The 18,067-nt window shown below is 33.8% G+C and overlaps 1 protein-coding gene across 1 annotated transcript; it reads right to left on the reverse strand.

Annotated features, from left to right (window-relative positions):
- Positions 1-1,744: 1,744 nt before the first annotated feature.
- On the reverse strand, positions 1,745-17,187 carry arhgap20 (Rho GTPase activating protein 20). The gene is made up of 15 exons (XM_056465190.1): positions 16,954-17,187; positions 15,181-15,260; positions 13,977-14,144; positions 12,073-12,222; positions 11,445-11,486; positions 11,255-11,339; positions 11,093-11,170; positions 10,467-10,533; positions 10,207-10,359; positions 9,163-9,344; positions 8,293-8,457; positions 7,028-7,155; positions 6,295-6,475; positions 6,032-6,143; positions 1,745-3,348 (listed from the first exon to the last, which is right to left on the reverse strand). The coding sequence occupies exons 1-15, from the start codon at positions 17,026-17,028 to the stop codon at positions 2,291-2,293; spliced, it is 2,724 nt and encodes a 907-aa protein (XP_056321165.1). The 5' UTR covers positions 17,029-17,187; the 3' UTR covers positions 1,745-2,290.
- Between the last annotated feature and the right edge of the window lie 880 nt (positions 17,188-18,067).

Below are 18,067 nucleotides of genomic sequence, written 5' to 3' on the forward strand. Positions count from 1 at the left end.
TGACTGGAATTTTTTAGATAACTTATTTTTAACATGAATATTTAATAATATAACTTATTGTAATATTGCAATGAACAGTTAAGCCAATTTCCTTTTAGTAAAGTAGTATTAGATTTATAGGTGTGCATTTTAACTTGTGCATCAAATATGCGCGCCAGCCTTTTTCTTGATTGAGACATGTTGAATTCTTCTTTCATCATTTGCAATGTTTTTCAAATTTCATTGTTTCACCAAATTTTATATCAATGTTATATCATTCTGTGGCGGTTCATTCCACTGTGGCAACCCCCTGATAAATAAGTGACTAAGCCAAACTAAAATGAATGAGTTAATTAATTGAATGAGTGAGTTAGTTAATTAAAGCTGCTCCTGGCCATGACATGTTTACACCTAAATGGTTATAAAATGTGTTTAAGGGATTATATGCAGCATCCTTCATTTATTCTCTTAGGTAAGGAGAGATTTTCTTCTAAGGTTCATATTTAGAGGAAAAATGTGCTTAATACATTATAAAGCTTGAAGCATTAGAACCGATCACCATAAGGAATCGGTATCTTTATTGGCTGCAAAAATCCTGATTGGAGCATCCCTAATCAGTAGTAGTAATAATAGTAGTGGTGCTATCAGTAGTAGTAAGCTGCATTATTCTCAAAAAGGTTTTATTGTTTTTGGATATTTTTATTTCTATATTAATTTATGCAGTTGTGGCACATAAAAATGTGGACATGAGCAAATATTAAGCGGAAATATGTTTGTGAAACTGGTTGGAAAAACTAGGGCAAACTCATATGGGATTACTAGTTTTAATAACATTTATAGTTTGACAAAACATGACATTCAAAGTACATACTGTATGTCTACATTAGCCTTTTTATAAAGTACAGTAAGTATTGTATTAACATTTTTCTACAGTCAAACAAAAATGATAAATCCATTTTTTAAAAAGGCATTACATTTCTCACAAATATCTGTGTATATAATCATATTGGACCTCAGAAATGTGCCATTCATCTTTTAGGATTAAAATGTTTAAAATACTTAATTGTTTTAGGTTCAACAAGGAACTTATTTCCCAACGTAATCCTAAAAAGGGCTTTTGTGAATGTGTGACTGCTGCTTTTGAATAAATACCTTAAATAGTTTTACTTGCATAATGAAAGATGTACTGTAAAAGAAAAGGTGTTACACGATAAAATATCATTTATAGTTGTGTTATGATCATAGTTATTTACAAAAAGGCATTACATGCTCAAAGTTTGAGATTTCAGTGATATGGCTTGTAATCTGTTAGGATTAATATAAATTAAGTATCATGAAAAATAGCTGAAATATTCCAAAATGAATAATGAATCTTTCTATTCATATGTAGCAAGCAATTGTTAGATACTGAAGTACTTTTTACGCACTTTGTTGAATGCACAATTGTGCAGTTCAGTGCTGACACCTTGTGGACACCTGGTACATGAAAAATCAGAGCTGTGCCTACATTGTGTTTACTACAGATGTGTTAACATGGAAGGCTATAAAAGTATTGTACAAACTGTGTAATTTGACCATGTCAGCACATCAACAGACACGATAACCAATGAAAAAGCTGTATTTTAGACTAGTTTGCTGGTTTTTAAATGACAATTCCAAAATAAAGCTTTAAAGTAGCCTTAAACCAGAACAAAAATCTGACATTATTTTTGTCTTAATTTATCAGACAAATATCTAAACATTATTTAAGATGTATTTTGTTGTCTACATGAAAAAAAGGCATATTTCTGAATAAAACTCATATGGTTAGCCCCTACATTTAATGAACACATTTAATATATCCTTTACTTTATTCCTTAAATCTTCTTTACTTTCTCTACCTTTTATGAACCCTGAATAATGTGAAGAGATCCATTTGAATTCATGCATACAAACGTCAGACGTTGTGTTAATTTGTGAAGGATGTTGTATAGGTATACTGACTTGTATGTATGTATGTATTCGTGACTTCAACAAAAATTGCCACCCCCAACATGGTCAAACTGTGTGTCTGCATGAACTAAAAACACACATTCAAAATCATCCCAGTGCACTCTTGACATGGTTAAATTTCATATTTCTTTTTGACCCATACTGCCTTCCATATTCCATATTTGTTTTTACCGTTACTGCCTTCCGTATTAGAAAATCGAGCTGTGCATGCATAAAGTTTGTGCAAAAAATCTATGTACACTAGAAGCTTAAAATGGCACATTATTGCCTTTAATACCAGTGTGTATGTGATGTTTATAAACATTATTGTCCGTTGGCTTCATACAACCCACTGGCTGCTGCTGCAACAGCTGAGTCTGCGTCCTTTCCTGATTACCTGCTTCTCTGTCAGCTTCTCCGCGATAGGGGAAGCATCCATAAAGAAATCCCCAACTATTTTCCCAGAGGAAGGATGTAAATCCAGTGCTTTAGACCTCAGCTGCTGCTCAGAGAGTTTGCTAGACTTCAAATCTACATTCTGTTCCCTGTGCATCGTCAATTTACAACTCTGGCCATAAAACACACTCTGTGGCAGTTTGCTTTCCTCTTCTGTATTGGTTTGGCAGGTGAACCTGATGGGAGCAGGAGACACCTGGCAGTCTCCTAAAGTGCTCACAGGTCCCTTGTAGAAAAGGCCTTTCCCGTTTTGTGGTGACTGAGTCTGTAAAATTGCCTTTCGATTTACCTGCTGCAAGGCTTGTTCATAAGAAGGAGGATTTTTGGTCAATTTAGACAGTAAATTTCCAGATTTGTTCACTTGGTGATTTGCAGGATGCGGTTTTTCACTCTGCAAGCTGATTGTTTTTTGGTAATCTGCACCATTTGGAATGAGCCAATCAGATTGCACCTTGGCTGGAGAGTTCAAAGGAGAAAAAGCACATTCCATTGAGCTCACAGATGAGAGTGCTGGTGAAGTTACATTGGAGGTGGGTGGAGATTGTTTTTCCCTCAGGAAATTTAGCTGTTCAAAGCTGGTTTCCAAAATAACATTACTGGTGGCCTCGTCGGGTCTCTGGAACTCTCTTTTTGGGTCTGCTGCTCTCTCTGAGGCTGTTTTCTGCTCATGAGTAGTCAAAGCAATGGCAGGCATGGAGTGTCTTTGTAATGTGAGGGAGCGAGGCTGGCGCACGGCGGGGGTGAAGTTTCTGATTCGCGTTAGTGGGTTGGAAGACATCTTGTTTTCTGGACAGTCGAGGTCGCAGTCACTCAGAGACATGAGAGAGTCCATACTACGACTGTCTTTAAGAGGTCTGGTCTTAGAAATGTCCTCTGTGTCTGTGTTTACTTCATTCTTTAGACTCTCATAACCTGAGTCTGACATCTGGTGCAGGGAGCCAACTAGAGGTGGAACATAAAAATAGTTTAGATTTGAAAAATATATATATTAGTTAATAGTAAATAGTCGTGTGATGTTCTGCAAAAACAGCACTCGTACAGCCACCTCACCTTTCTGTATTACTCTGCCCACAGAGTTACAGCAGATCAATAAACCCACTACGGTTGTACATATTACAGCTGTTGGACAACATAATGTACTTTTGAGGCTTTTTTAGGCAAGATTGTAGTTGTTTAGATTGCAACTTTGCAGTTTATTTATAAAGACAGTCCCTATTTTAAATATTCATAATTTCAGAGATACAGCGTGTCAGCATCCATCAGCCTGTCATACTGAGCAGAGCTAAGACGATTGATGTTCTGCCACAAGAGGGTGACAGGGACGGCATAATAAGCCCTTAGAGGAGAAAAACTCAGTGTAATTTCAAACTACAGCTGATCAAATCATCATAAAACAGATAAGTCAATCTAGTGCTGTATTTATACCATAGTCTGCCAGTGTTTCTGGTAGTCTTTCCTTTGGCTTTTTTGGGGTTAATTTTATGATCTTCCTATTGCAACAGAGAAATACTGGGAATTGTCTCAAGACTGATGGCATTTCATGCTGTTCAGCCTTATAATATTAAAATGTGAGCAAAATCACCTGTTTTGTCATCACTTTAGACATTATGCCAGAGAATCATTTAAACACTAGCTCTAAACCGACGTTTGTGAATTATCAACAGTTTCTGCTGTTCTGACATCAGCTGCATATGTGAATGAATGGCGGAAGAAAGTAGTTCCTCATACAAAAGAGTTTTTCAGACTCTCCGTGATTGATTTCCTTTTTTATATACGATTGTGCTGTCGAACTGTTGTAAAAACGTAATATCAGCCATATTGCACTGCTACGTGTGTGATATTGCGCATATATATATATATATATATATATATATATATATATATATATATATATATATATATATATATATATATATATATATATATATATATATATATATATTAGGGCTGTCAAATTATTAAAAAAATTAACGTAATCACAGTTTTTTGTAATTAATCATGATTAATCACGAAACGTAATTAATCATGATTAATCATGAAACGCTGTATTTATTACAGAAATAAAAACATGGCCATGTAAGTGCCATTTGAATTTCAAAACAATCAATGCCAATAACAAACAAAAATGATTTGGATTCTAAGTGGACTACAAGCACACACACAAACACACACACACACACACACACACACACACACACACACACACACACACACACACACACACACACACACACACACACACACACACAAACAAACACAAACAAACACACACAGACAGACAACGCGCGCAGTACAGCGCACCGGGTGAGCAAGGGATTCCTTCAGATTCATCAACACACACGATCGCGTTCATCAAATTTGCTTAAACTAAGTGTTCTAAAGTATGGCTGCAAGGATTCTGACACAGCAGCGTTAAGCAGACGCTTTACAAAAGTTGCGTGTAGGGAGGAAACACATCAAACTTAATGAAAAATTTGAGGGCTCATGAAAGCAGCTTAAAGGCAGAAATGGGCTGTCTTTGACAGCTTGCGACTTCATTTGGCACTTTGTACACTGAGTGGATGGACACCAGTACTCTACGTTAATGATTAAGATAACACTGATCAAGAGTCTACCATGTAAGCAGCGATTTTTGATTACCTTACAGGATCACGCGAGTCCCGAAATGCGGAGGTTTTTCTTTCCGGTCGCCTTGCGGTATTAAATTCCATTAAAACATCCTGAATGAGAGTGAACCGCTGAACTGCAGTTAAGGTCTAAAGATTAAAAATGAAACACCCGAAATTGCATGAACCTCTGGAGGAAACGCAGGATAGCCTGGTGATGCAACATTTATTGTTTTATACTGAAACTTTCCTTCTAAAAGCGCATCCTTGGTCTTCTCCAAATATCTTTGCACGTTAAACATACACAGGGCCAGAGCAAGCTGAACTGGCGCACTAGGCAAATGGCAATCACGCCGGCCTTAACCCGAAAGTGAAAAAGAAAAAGGTTCGCGGATGAAAGTGAGGACCGTGAGAGAAGGGGTGGGTGTAGCGGATGAAAGTGAGGACCGGGGGGGTTCGCTCACTATTCTGCTGCCCAAGGCGGCCGCCTAGGTCGCCTCTATGGACGCGCCGGCCCAGAACACAGAGGCCACAACAGGAAATAAAAAAAATTGTACTATAAAAATTTTTTTTTTTTTTTACAAATTTGGGGCAAGATTTGTAACACAAATGAAGATTATCTAAACAAACAATTCTTAAAATAATTGTAAATAATGTAAACATTATGATTTACTAGCATTCTTATTCCTTGTATTATATGCTTAAAGCCTATATAAACATTTTTAGGCTAACAGTGCACAAATTTAACAGTATATTGTTGGGAAAAAAGTTCTATTCAAATAAAATAATGTATTTCTATATTAAATAAGTTTTTAAAAGTACAGTAAATGTTGTGTGTTGTATTAACTTTAAAAGTTTAGATTTTTCAAATGTATTTTTCCACAGGTTTATTTTATTGCATGATGTTATTATTATTATTATTTTTTTGCTTAAAGGCTGTGAAAACAGATGTTTCAGGCTGACCGTGCACAAATTATACAGTTCCATATTGGTGTTGATGTGTCTGTATTTATAGTAACCTGATCCGCGGTTGCTTCTGTTGTCTTCAGTCAAATCCTTTAAGAGGGTTATAATTCCATCCCCAAACAGCTCACAGCAGTTGTCAATCAAGACATGCACAAGGTCACACACCTGCACACAGATTACATTCGCAATTACATTTTCATTCCTCCATCTAGATCCATTGTCGTGTCCTTTGGAGTGTATAATACCGACTACACGTGTACTAAAGCAGATGTTGCAATAAACTGATTATCGTAAAACATTGTACATGTACGCTCACCATTCTGGCATGGTTCTCCTGAGTCTGTAGTTTGGTACTCCACAGAAAGCTCGGCGCTATACATACAGCTAGGTTGAATGAGTTCATCTGGTTCATCTCCACATTGAGTTGTATGTGATGAAGCATTGCTATAATGTGCCTCAGAAGTAGGAGATTCTCTTTAGGCAATAGCTGAACAAGCCTGAGCAGATTAATAACATAAAGAAATAAATTAACCCACAATTCATCACAAAAAGAAGCAAATAAACCTATTAAAGAGTGACTTAAAGAGATGGTTCAGCCAAAAAAAAATATTCTGTCACCATTTATTTATCTTTTAGTCTCTTCTTTTTCTGTTAAACACAAAAGAAGATATTTTGAAAAATGTTGGAAACCTGTGACCACTGATTTTCATAGCATTTGTTTTCCTACTAAGGAAAACAATGGTTACAGGTTTCTTTAAAGTATGTATCTTTTGTTTTCAGCGGAAGAAAGAAACTCATAAAGGTTTGAAACCACTTGAGGAAGAGTGAACAGTGAGTAATTTTTCATCTTGTGTTGAACTATCCCTTTAAATAACCCTAGAACATCCTCAATCTCTGTAAGCTCATAAAAACTCATAAAGCTAAAATGTGTACTAAACTTAAATCTGCTTAAGGTGTGCAGTGATATCACAGACCTGATCCATCCTTATCTAGGTTTTATCCTGAGTAAACTAGCATTATAACGGCTAATATGCTAATCCGAGTGTTACCTCTGGACTTCTTGCAGGTTTCTCTCCATCAAGTGTTCATCTCTTTCTTCTTTTTGCTCCACTGCTTGGATCCATTGCTCATAAAGCTCCTCACACAACAGACTGCCAGGTATATTGCGTACGAATTCCTACCAGATCCACAGATATGAGAATGCAGAGTCATCAGCATACAGTCATTGTTTACTGATATGTATAACTGTCCAAAAGTTTGAGGAAAAAAGTTTTTTTAAGAAAGACATGAATATTCATAATTGGTGGTTCATTTTGCTGTGGCAACTCCTGATAAAGAAGGGGAATAGGTCGAAAGAAAGTGAGTAAATATTCATTATTTGTTCTGGAATGATGGACTAAATTGATCAAATGAGTTTAAAAGATTTATATTTTAAATAAGTGCTGAAATTTAGATTTTTTTTCTCAAATAATTTATTGCTTATCAAATATGATAAAGGCATAATTCAATCAAAAATTTAAACTCTGTCATTGTTTACTCACTTTTTACTCAATTCAAAGTTTTTTTTTCAAGTTTTTTCTTCTGTTAAACACAAAAGAAGATATTTTGAAAAATGTTGCAAAGCTGTAAGTTCCATATTTGCTTTTCCTACTATAGAAGTCAAAGGCTGCAGGTTTTCAGCTTTCTTCAAAATAAAAAAAACAGAAGAAAGAAACTTATAAAGGTTTATAACCATGCACTTGAGGTTAATTAAATACACCATTTGCACTGTGTAAAACTGATGCTCAGCACTTTGTCACACTACTGGCGTTTTAAAGAATGTTGCACTATCATTGAAAACAACTAAAAAATATATGTTTACCCCTAAAAATGCTTAGGGAAACATGCAATCTCAGTATTAGCAATTTAGTTTATTTATTTTATTTTCAGTTAGCATTCATTTTATTTGAATTCAACATACTTCAGTTTTATTATGTTCATTTTAGTAAACTATAATAAATATATGAATGTAATAATCAGCATAATGATTTCTACAGGATCATGTGATCCTAAAGACTGTGTGCTGACAATTTTGCTTTGCCATCACAGAAAAAACCCCCATAACTTATTCAAATAGAAAATAAGAAACTTTATTATTTTAAATTAATAATTATGTTTAAGAGTAATTGTTTTAATTTTGATCAAATTGTTATTTTTTAATTAAATAAATACAGCCCCTGTTGATCATAAGAGATTTAGGAAAAACAAACCCAAATGTTTACACACTTTTGAACAGTGTCCATGAATAAATGTGTTCTCGTTCTCCACAGTTTACCTTAAACACTGCAGCAGTAACAAGTACAGATTCTCCAGTCAGCGGTTCCTCGTAGTGGCCAGAGTCCAGTTTTTCCCTCAGTTCTCGGCAGGCCTTCACTCCAGCAGAACGCCGAAATATTCCTCGAGTCACGACGCCCTCGTTGCACAAACACCTCAGCATGTCCTGGAGAAACACCAGGTGGGTTTAAGATTATCAATTAGCTTTTTTCTTTTATTTATTTATTTTTATTTTTTTTTATTTTTTTTTTTTTTTATTTTATTTACTTCATTAAATGATTGAAACTTCTAATAGTCAGCATGTAGCTATTTAGTATAATCAAAATATCACAGTAACCACAAAAAACTCAAATGAGGAACACGATTAAACATTATGCAGAATTCTACACAACTTTTCAGTTTAAAAAATATAACAAAACACAGCTTTTAAAAATGATTATGGCCTACTTTAGATTTGTAATTAATAGGTATATATTTTTAAGTGTTCATATCTGTTTTATTTTTAAGTATTCATAACAAGTCTTCAAAGTTTTTAAATAAGCAAATTATCACAGAGAGCATATACTAAATGAAAATAGGTATGAATTTTCAAGCGGTTGTTTAATTTTATAAATTTTTTTGTTATCATCATTTTATGTTATCTAATAAACCAAAACTATAAATTTTACTCCACATGTGTTATTGACACACTAAAGAACCAATAACAGTTGTGAAGTGTTTAATGCTCAATGATATTTCAGTCCATCATTCTCATTATGAAGCTTTAAAAGCAGTAAAATACAGATTCCAGAAACCACAGTTTGGTTCAATCATCTATTTGACTGCCTAGAAGTTTATTTTTTATTGCCTAAGTAAATTGGTCAGTACCTACCACAATGGGTGATGGCAAGGTATTGTCCTTGATCAAATCAGTGAGCGGTCGCCCAAACAGCCGTCCAGTAGCAGATGTAATGGTATAAGCAGGATATTCTGATTGGACAGACCGTTCAGTGCTGGAGCCTCGTTTAAACGCCCAGCTGAGCAGAGACATCCTCCTCCTCCTGTTCTTCTGATCTGAAGGAGAAACATCAGAAGGATCAGGAACAAAACACTGATTTCAGCACATCTCTATTCTACATGGACTCTATTTGTAGAATATATATATATATCTTAAAGGAGACCTTTAATGCGAAAATCACTTTTAGAAGGGGTTTAAACACAAATGTGTGGCAACTGTCTGTGAATATACCCAGCTTCTAATGGTAAAAATATATACATTTTATTCTTTATAATCACACTTCATAAAGACAGTCTGCAGAAACACTTTGTGATTGACATTTTCCCTTTGTACGTGTCATCAGAAGGAAAAAGCCCTGCCCAGTTGTGACAATCTCTTCCTTCTTAGCATAGGTTAGTTTTGTTTTTGAATATGCCACTATGCATACGCATAGGCATTTGTAGCTCCGCACTCTATTGTGAAGAGGGCGTGGAGCACAATCTCATTTGAATTTAAAGTGACAGTCACCAAAACGGCACAATTAGGATCAAAGCCTAAGAGCGACAGTTTCATATATATATACAAAATCACTTACGTAAAAACCTTTAAAACTTAACTGAATAAAAAAATAATGTGTCAAACAAATGAATTAAGAATTGTGAATCTGAATTCATCCAGTGCTCAGGTTTTGTGCTAAAAAATGTATGCCAATTAGCATATATTTGATAAAATACAGCATCATTTGCACATTTAAGCATAACATTTTAAAACGTCTATGCGAATATGAAACTGCTTGAAATTCTTAATGTATTCAATCATTTGGGTGATAGGTATTAGTTATATTTTCAAGCAAAACACAAGTGGTACTATGTGCATACAAACAAGAACATATTACTGTATGTGTATTAATGTACTATTTTGAAAATAGCCATATCTCACCAGAGAGTGTGCAGCTAATCTGGCTGTGCTTCAGGAAGAACTGACAGTAAGCATCTATGGGCATCAGCGCCATCTGACTGTAGGTTGACGTCACTGCATCTCGCTGCAGCAGGCGAATGTGGCTCATCTTGATACTGTACGGAAACTCGTGACCTTGAGGAACAAAAACACTTTTAGAAACTTACTGGCCAGGAAGGATATTCAGAGAGTAAAACTACAGTATTTGATATATTAATGTCTGATTTCTGATCAGCTCTCACCAATTAACGGGTATGGAGTTTCGTCTTGTTTTGAACACACCCACAATTTATAATCTGTTACTCCACCCTGTGAACAAAGACCAAAACAGTCAACCAGTTAAATAAATTAAAAAACAAGCACAAATATTTATTTTATATTAGAAGATAAAATACTAATATAAAATATATAGTATAAAATATTTATTTATTCATTCTCTAAAAATATTATAATCAATAATAATATTACTAATATTTTTTATCACAGCAAAGACTAAAGTACAAATGCTAAATAAAAAAAACTATGATAAAATTGTAATACAATTTTAAAAATACAATAAGAATTTATTTAATTATTAATAATTATAAGTATTAGCATAACATTATTAATAATAATACTTAATAATAAAATTAACAACTATTATTATTATTTTAATTATAGCACATTAAAAAGCAATCTATAAATTAAGAACTAATAATAATTATTTTTTAATTATAAAAATATTAATATTAAAGAGTATTAATGCTAATAATTATTAATTCACTAATAGAATAATTTCTAATATAACAATTTCTATTATTATTATTATTATTATTACTATAATTATTATTATTGTGGTTGTTGTTGTAGTAGTGCAATCTAAACTTACCGAAAGACCAAACTGTTGCAGTGCTGTGCTAATGACATCAGATGTGCAATCTGTGTTGCTGACAAAAAGAGTCTTGGCCTACAAACAAAAGCAAAATCAGATTCATTTACATTTCCAAACTACTGTTCATTATTTTAAGAGCTCAAATCATTTAGTTCTTACATAGGCACAATTTCCAACATCCTTTGCAAATATCTTGAGCGGAATCATCTTCGGCTCATCACACTTTTTCTCTTCCTTTATACAACTAAACCCAAAGAGAGATTATAGAATAGATATAGATGACATATTTCTTGATTTTTATTATTGTTGTTATTGTATAGTTTTTAAAATAAAAGTATAAAGGACTGACCTTTCAATGAGAGACAGCCACCTGTCTTTCTCTTCTGAAGTGCTGTAGACAAAATATTTATTTTAACAAGAGAAATCATCTAGACAGCAATGTATACATCGTCAAATTATCTAAATGTATGATATTTTAAATATGTATGAATACTAAAAAGAATTGAAGCAATATGATAATTATTGTGCATTTTGTTATGGTCCTACAGACATAAAAAGTAAACAGTTTTGGAAATAAAAGAAAAGATAACTTGCTTTTATCATTACCATCCATCAACAACTAAAGACAAAATCACCATTAGACTGAACTGAAGATTTTTAAGCTAAGATTTCATCTACATATTACTTCTGTTGTATTTATTTTGTGTTAATGCTTGTATTTTGTAATTTGGTATTCAATAATGCTTTTAGGTAGTACCAATACTGAAAATCTAATTAAAAATGTATAATTCATTAGAATGCTACATGGTTCAAAACAGCTTATTAATCCATGCATACATATTGTAATTTGAATTAATACTGTGGCAATGTTGCTACCTGTGGTATGGGAAAAGGTATTGTGTATCAATATTTCTTCAGGTAATAATCAAATGTAGAAAGTATACACTAATATACTGTGAATGTGTGTAGATATGTACCTAAAAGTGGCCACACAGTTTGTGGTGGGCCAGCCCATGACGAAGCTCCTGTCTGAAGCAGGACTGGCCTCACAAACCTCATCCACACAACTGGCCGTCCACATCTCACTGACCCGCACACATGCCTTCTGCTTCACCTGCAGCACTGACCTGAAACACAACCAGCAAAGAAATTCAGCACTATACCATACTGTACATACCAATGACTGTATAAAACACTAGTGTTATTGCTCTGTACCAGGGGTGCTTAATTTTTTTCTTAGAGCCAAAAACTTGATTGTGTTGATTGAGCGTGGTGGGCCAAAGTTATACATGTCAAACTCTTACATTAAAGTTGCCATCGGTGATTTCCAAATTCATTTAAATTAAAAGCATTGTTTTATATTACCTAATGCAGAATATTTTTTTCATTTTATAATAAACTTCTTAAAGTAAAAGCAATCCCACTAGTCAAGCTGCACCTGTTTTTGTTTTTGCCTTGATTTGCATCACTGATGTGTTCTGCACTGCTCTCTATCCGTTGAGTGACTATTTATATATTTTTTAAAAAGTCATATACAACACTTAATTGAATTATTTATTTTCAGTTTGCTTTTTTTGTGTAGCTCAGCAGTAAAACAAACAAACAAACAAACAAACAAACAAACAAAAAGGTTGTGTTAAATTAGAAATGACGATCTCTGTTAAAGGCATACGCCCCAGCCTTCTCCATCATTCTCACACTCTTCTCAGGGGATGGTGGGCCAAATCAAAGGTTTACCAAGGGCCAACTTTGGCCCGTGAGCCCTAGTTTGGCCACCTCTGCTCTATACGCAATAAACACTATATACACTCTATACCTACACTAAGTCTAAGATCAGTATTTTTTATTTTTATTTTAAACATTCAGTCAGCAAGGATGCATTAATTCATCAAAACAGGCAGTAAAGATATTTATGATGTAAGATTTCAATTTCAAAACAATGTTCTTTTGTACACTGAACATCACAGATCCTTAAACTAAATGAAGTAGCACAACTACTTTTAACATTGAAAATAATGCAGTGTGTAAAGTTGTGAAGCATATTTTATTAGAAATTATATTTAATTATTTTCACATGTAGGCAACACGGTGGCTCAGTGGTTAGCACTGTTGCCTCGCAGCAAGAAGGTCGCTGGTTCGAGTCCCGGCTGGGTCAGTTGGCATTTCTGTGTATTTTCAGTGTAATAATAAATGTTCAATTTTCAGCAGCAAATCCACACACATTACAATTGTTTCTGAAAGATCACGTAACACTGAAGATTGGTATAATGATGCTGAAAGTTCAGATTTGCCACAACAGGAATAAATTTGATTTTAAAATATATTTCACAATATTGCTAAATTCACTGTATTTTCAGTCAAATGAAGGGAGTCTTAGTGGGCAAAATTATGATAAAATCTAGAATGACAAGTTTTGAAAGGAAGATCATTTTAACAGTTGGATCATTTATGTAGTCAAAGATAAAAAAAAAAGGCTTTTTAAGAAACACTAAAGATTTACATTTACTCATTAAGCAGATGATTTTATCAAAATTGACTTATAAATGAGAATAAAAGAAGCACTTTAAATTGACATATTAGAGAGTTGCAGTATATAAATGCTTTGACAAGTCTATTATTTTATTTATTATTATTATTATTATTATTATTTATTTTTTTAAGTTTAAGATGGAAGTTTATTTCTCCCATAATTTGACAGTTTGTTGTCTCTCCATTTACAACATTAAAATATAAATTTTATATGTACATTAAAAACCACTGTTACATTTTCCTTTTAATTTAAAATCACAATTTTATGCTTTAGGCACCAAAATAGTACATCTTTGCTTTGAGTCTGACACATGTGTGTTTATTTCTCCTCAGTGAATTTCCTCTTCCATACTTGGCCTTGGTGATGATGAGCAGATCTGTGAAGAGGATGAGGTATCTCTCCTGGGTCTGAAGACCTGTCTGCAGAAGCGCATTTGCTTGGCAAATCAGCTTTCTGGTCGGACTCAGAAGAGACTGAATCAGGGCCCAAATGTCCTGACTAACCTGAGATACACAATCTCTGGAACGCACACAGACACACACACACAAAAGAAAAATAGTCAATACTGACAGGAGAACACAGGAAAACATACAAAATACAGACAATTCCCCTGTACTTGTTTGCTTAAACACATCCAGCCTATCAGTGGGTCTGCAGTAATTCATGGCTTTTGACCTAAGCACATTGTCACTTGCTCCACTGAGAAATGAGCTCCAGAGATAACGCTTAACGTCAGACAAAAGGTGAATTTCAACTACAAATGCTCTCCAGACACCAGACAACTTTTCACACACATACAAATGATTTTAAGACCACACACACACAAACATGTGCACACACACACACACACACACACACACACACACACACACACACACACACACACACACACACACACACACACAGTCTGCTTCTTTTGGTATCATCTCTTCATTTTCTCCATTCAGTAAAATGCAAATATATACTAAAGCTACACAAGCACTGACTGTGACATTATTATGCTTTTTCAAGGGAAACAAACTGCTTGGTGACACTGAATCTGGCTGTAAAAAAATCCTGGTTGCCTTAAATTTTTAAGCTGAATTAAATTAACCTTATGAGTCCATTGAACTTATATTATGTTAAACTGACTTAAAACAGCTTGCATAACTTATACATTTAAAATAGAACATGATTAACTTAGTTTAATAAGTTACAATGACCTAAAACATGTGCTGTCAGGACTAATCGATCATATAATTTTTTACAGTGTGGCTGCAAAATGGTTTAATTGTCATGAAATATTTATATCTACTGAATTCTTATGCTATTAAAAAATAACTGATTTTAACTCTGAAAACCGGACTGAGGTTTCAATTTACTAGAACTTCTACGTTCAGCTACTTTGACACAATCTACATTGTAAAAGCGCTAGAAATAAAGATGAATGAATGAAAGATGAATTTTACTATGGTAAAAGTGTACCATTTATTTGGTACACTGATTACCATAACCAATATAAACATGTTTATGGTTTAACTAAATCCATAGTTATTTTTCTTAATTGTTGAGTTACCTGGAGACAGGTTTGGACTTTGAAAGAGCTTTGCTGAGGATAACTGAGGGAGCAGATTGTCTGCGCTGAGAGAAGGATTTCTGGAGAAAGAAGAAAAGAGTAATGTAGGCTAAGACTTAAAAAGAGAAAGAGGTAATCAGCATCATATAACAGCACACAGAAAATCAGAGACACGCTGGTTTTCTGCACTTTTTCTATAGCATGTAGTAATTATAGTGATCTTTCTAAATGATATATCATTTGAAAGCTTTAAAACTCAAAATGCATATTGTGAAAACCCATTCGGAAATCGGACGTTGCTTGAACATGAAAACACGAAAGGATATTGTTTAGCTCCTCCCCCCTAAGGGACGGTGTCAGGCTTCATAATAAAAAATTGAGGCCTAGTGTTTTACAATCACATCGTTTCTAATCTAAACATATCTAAAAGTCACCATACGGTTCAATATTTGGTGACTTGAGAGAGAATTTGAGGCAGGATGTGCTTTAAAACAAACTAACTGGATGGATTTGGGTGTCACCTGGTGGCTAATTTTGGTGGAGCGCCTAACTTCAACTTTGAACATAGGTAGACAAACCGATTTGTCTAAAAATACACTTGTATAATATTGATATTATATAAAATAAAATGTAGTATTATTTGTTACAGTAGACTTTTAATTTTATACATTCAACCATAGTCTGCTGTCCTGAAAAAGAAACCACCCTCAGGTCAGTTTAACAACAACAACATGAATGTATTACATGTTCATGTCTTCATTTAAAAGGGAGACAGTAGGTTAGCAGTACATTTGGAAAATAATTGTGATGTTTTATCATATTTAGATAATATTTTGATTAATAAGCTTTATATTAGAGAATGTCATGAAATGTTGTCAATATATTTGTATGAATATTGTATATTTAAGTGTTGACAGTACTGCTCCTTATTATATATTATTCAGCTGTTTACTAAATTTGGCATATATGTTATATATTCTAAAAATGCCAAGAGACAAGTACATACAATGAGAGTGCGTTTTAGGTTGAGTTGACAGCTATTTATTAAGTTCATAGCTTAAATACAAATCAAGTTTAAGTTAAACTTAATTAACATTCTTTTGAAAAAATTCGAGCTAATATGTTTGACGTTAAACAAAACGAAATGTATTGACTGCATCTCTTATATAACACAAAATCACATTACAGCTAAGTGATTCAATACTCCCTAATATTGTTTTGTCCTCGTAACCTGAGCTATTTTTATGTGCATCATTCCTTTTTTTCTGCTGTTAGATTCACTAATCTCCTTTTACTTTCATTTGAATTGTACTTTTTAATTATTTTACTGAATTTGTTTTATTAATCTTCGTAATGGAGCTTTGACAATGGGAGTTAAACCCTGGAGAATTGTGCCCCAGCTGTATTGATCTGGTAAAACAGAGTGACAATAAAACAAATCACATAAGTGAAAGAGTATAGGCTATACCATAAATTAATCACAATTAATAGGCTATAATATACAAAATCTATATAATATACTAAAATAATATTAACTCTAAAAAACATCTTGGTAGTTTTAAACCACATTTGATGCAGAAAGTATATAAATAAATAACCCAACAGTTGCCCATGCTTTACATAAATTTGTTTTAAAACAACACAGGATTGTTATTAGAGTGTATACAGGCTACCTTACATATAGTTATACTTTATAGTTCACTCTTAAAGTTATATATTTTTATGATCTATGACGTTATGTTGTGTACCATCCATTATCATTGCTTTACTTACATTGGAGAGATGATATTCCCCACAACTTTTGGTTCGGCTCCTTTTCTGCCATCCTGGCTCATGTAGTGGCCCCATATTCAAAAGTAAAAAACACTGTGGAGGTGATTTAGAGGACTGACCAGATCAATGTTTCCATATCATCACCTGCCTCTGGATAATCCTCTCCACACTTTTGTCCAGCGCTTCTCTGTTTCACTTAGGTAGAAACACAAAATCCAGGGGTAAAATCCACTCTCCGATCCCGTTTACCTCACAAGCTCCACACTTTGATTTATCCGAGCAATGTATTTGTCTTTCCCCTCTGAAAGATGGAAGATTATGTCTGTGTCTCTGAGCAGCAGGGGGAGGATTTAGGAGGCGGGATCTCTGTTCATAATGGGATATAAGTCTGTCTATACAACATATGGCTGCAGTTTTGACAAAGGAGATCATGTTTACACTTTGTGGAACAACTGTATGTTGTTATAACAGTTGCACTTTTGGAAAATATGATATTTTGACTGATATTTTGAGAAGATTGTATTTCATATTTCTTGATAATGATTGTTGAGTTTATCCTCGCACCCTATACCCCCTCCTCACCGGGATGAGTAAATGGTCAGACAAAGTTAAGCCTCTTTTCTCACCAGATGTAGCCAGTTTGATTGACGCTTGTTCAAACTGTATTCATACTTTGCTCACTGTACTCCATCAGGTTGTCTTTTCTTTCTGATTGCTGTGTTTAGTAAATTAAACAAACATTTGCACAATAAAAAATTAAATGTCAGACACGGGAAATGAGATCTTCATATAATAGTGCCAACATTTTTTAACTGATTTATAAATTGGTTAAACAGAACACTGTAAACATTAGTATAATCAATAATCAATAAATTAAACATGCTTTAACTTCCTTTAGAGTTTCAGCCTGATGTTTTTAATCAGTTTACTGTAATGTAAGTTGAAATACTTTAGCAGCAACTATTTTTTTTCAGTGATTCGTCTCAAATACAAAGTGAAAAATCCAACTGTGCCAAGTTGCCAACTACAGAACTGAAGGGCAAAGCAAAATAGTTAAATATATACTTACCTTAAATATATTTTAGAGGGATAGTTCACTCATATATGAAAATTC

The sequence above is a fragment of the Danio aesculapii genome, chromosome 9 (assembly GCF_903798145.1).
Source record: "Danio aesculapii chromosome 9, fDanAes4.1, whole genome shotgun sequence".
NCBI classification, from domain to species: Eukaryota; Metazoa; Chordata; class Actinopteri; order Cypriniformes; family Danionidae; genus Danio; species Danio aesculapii.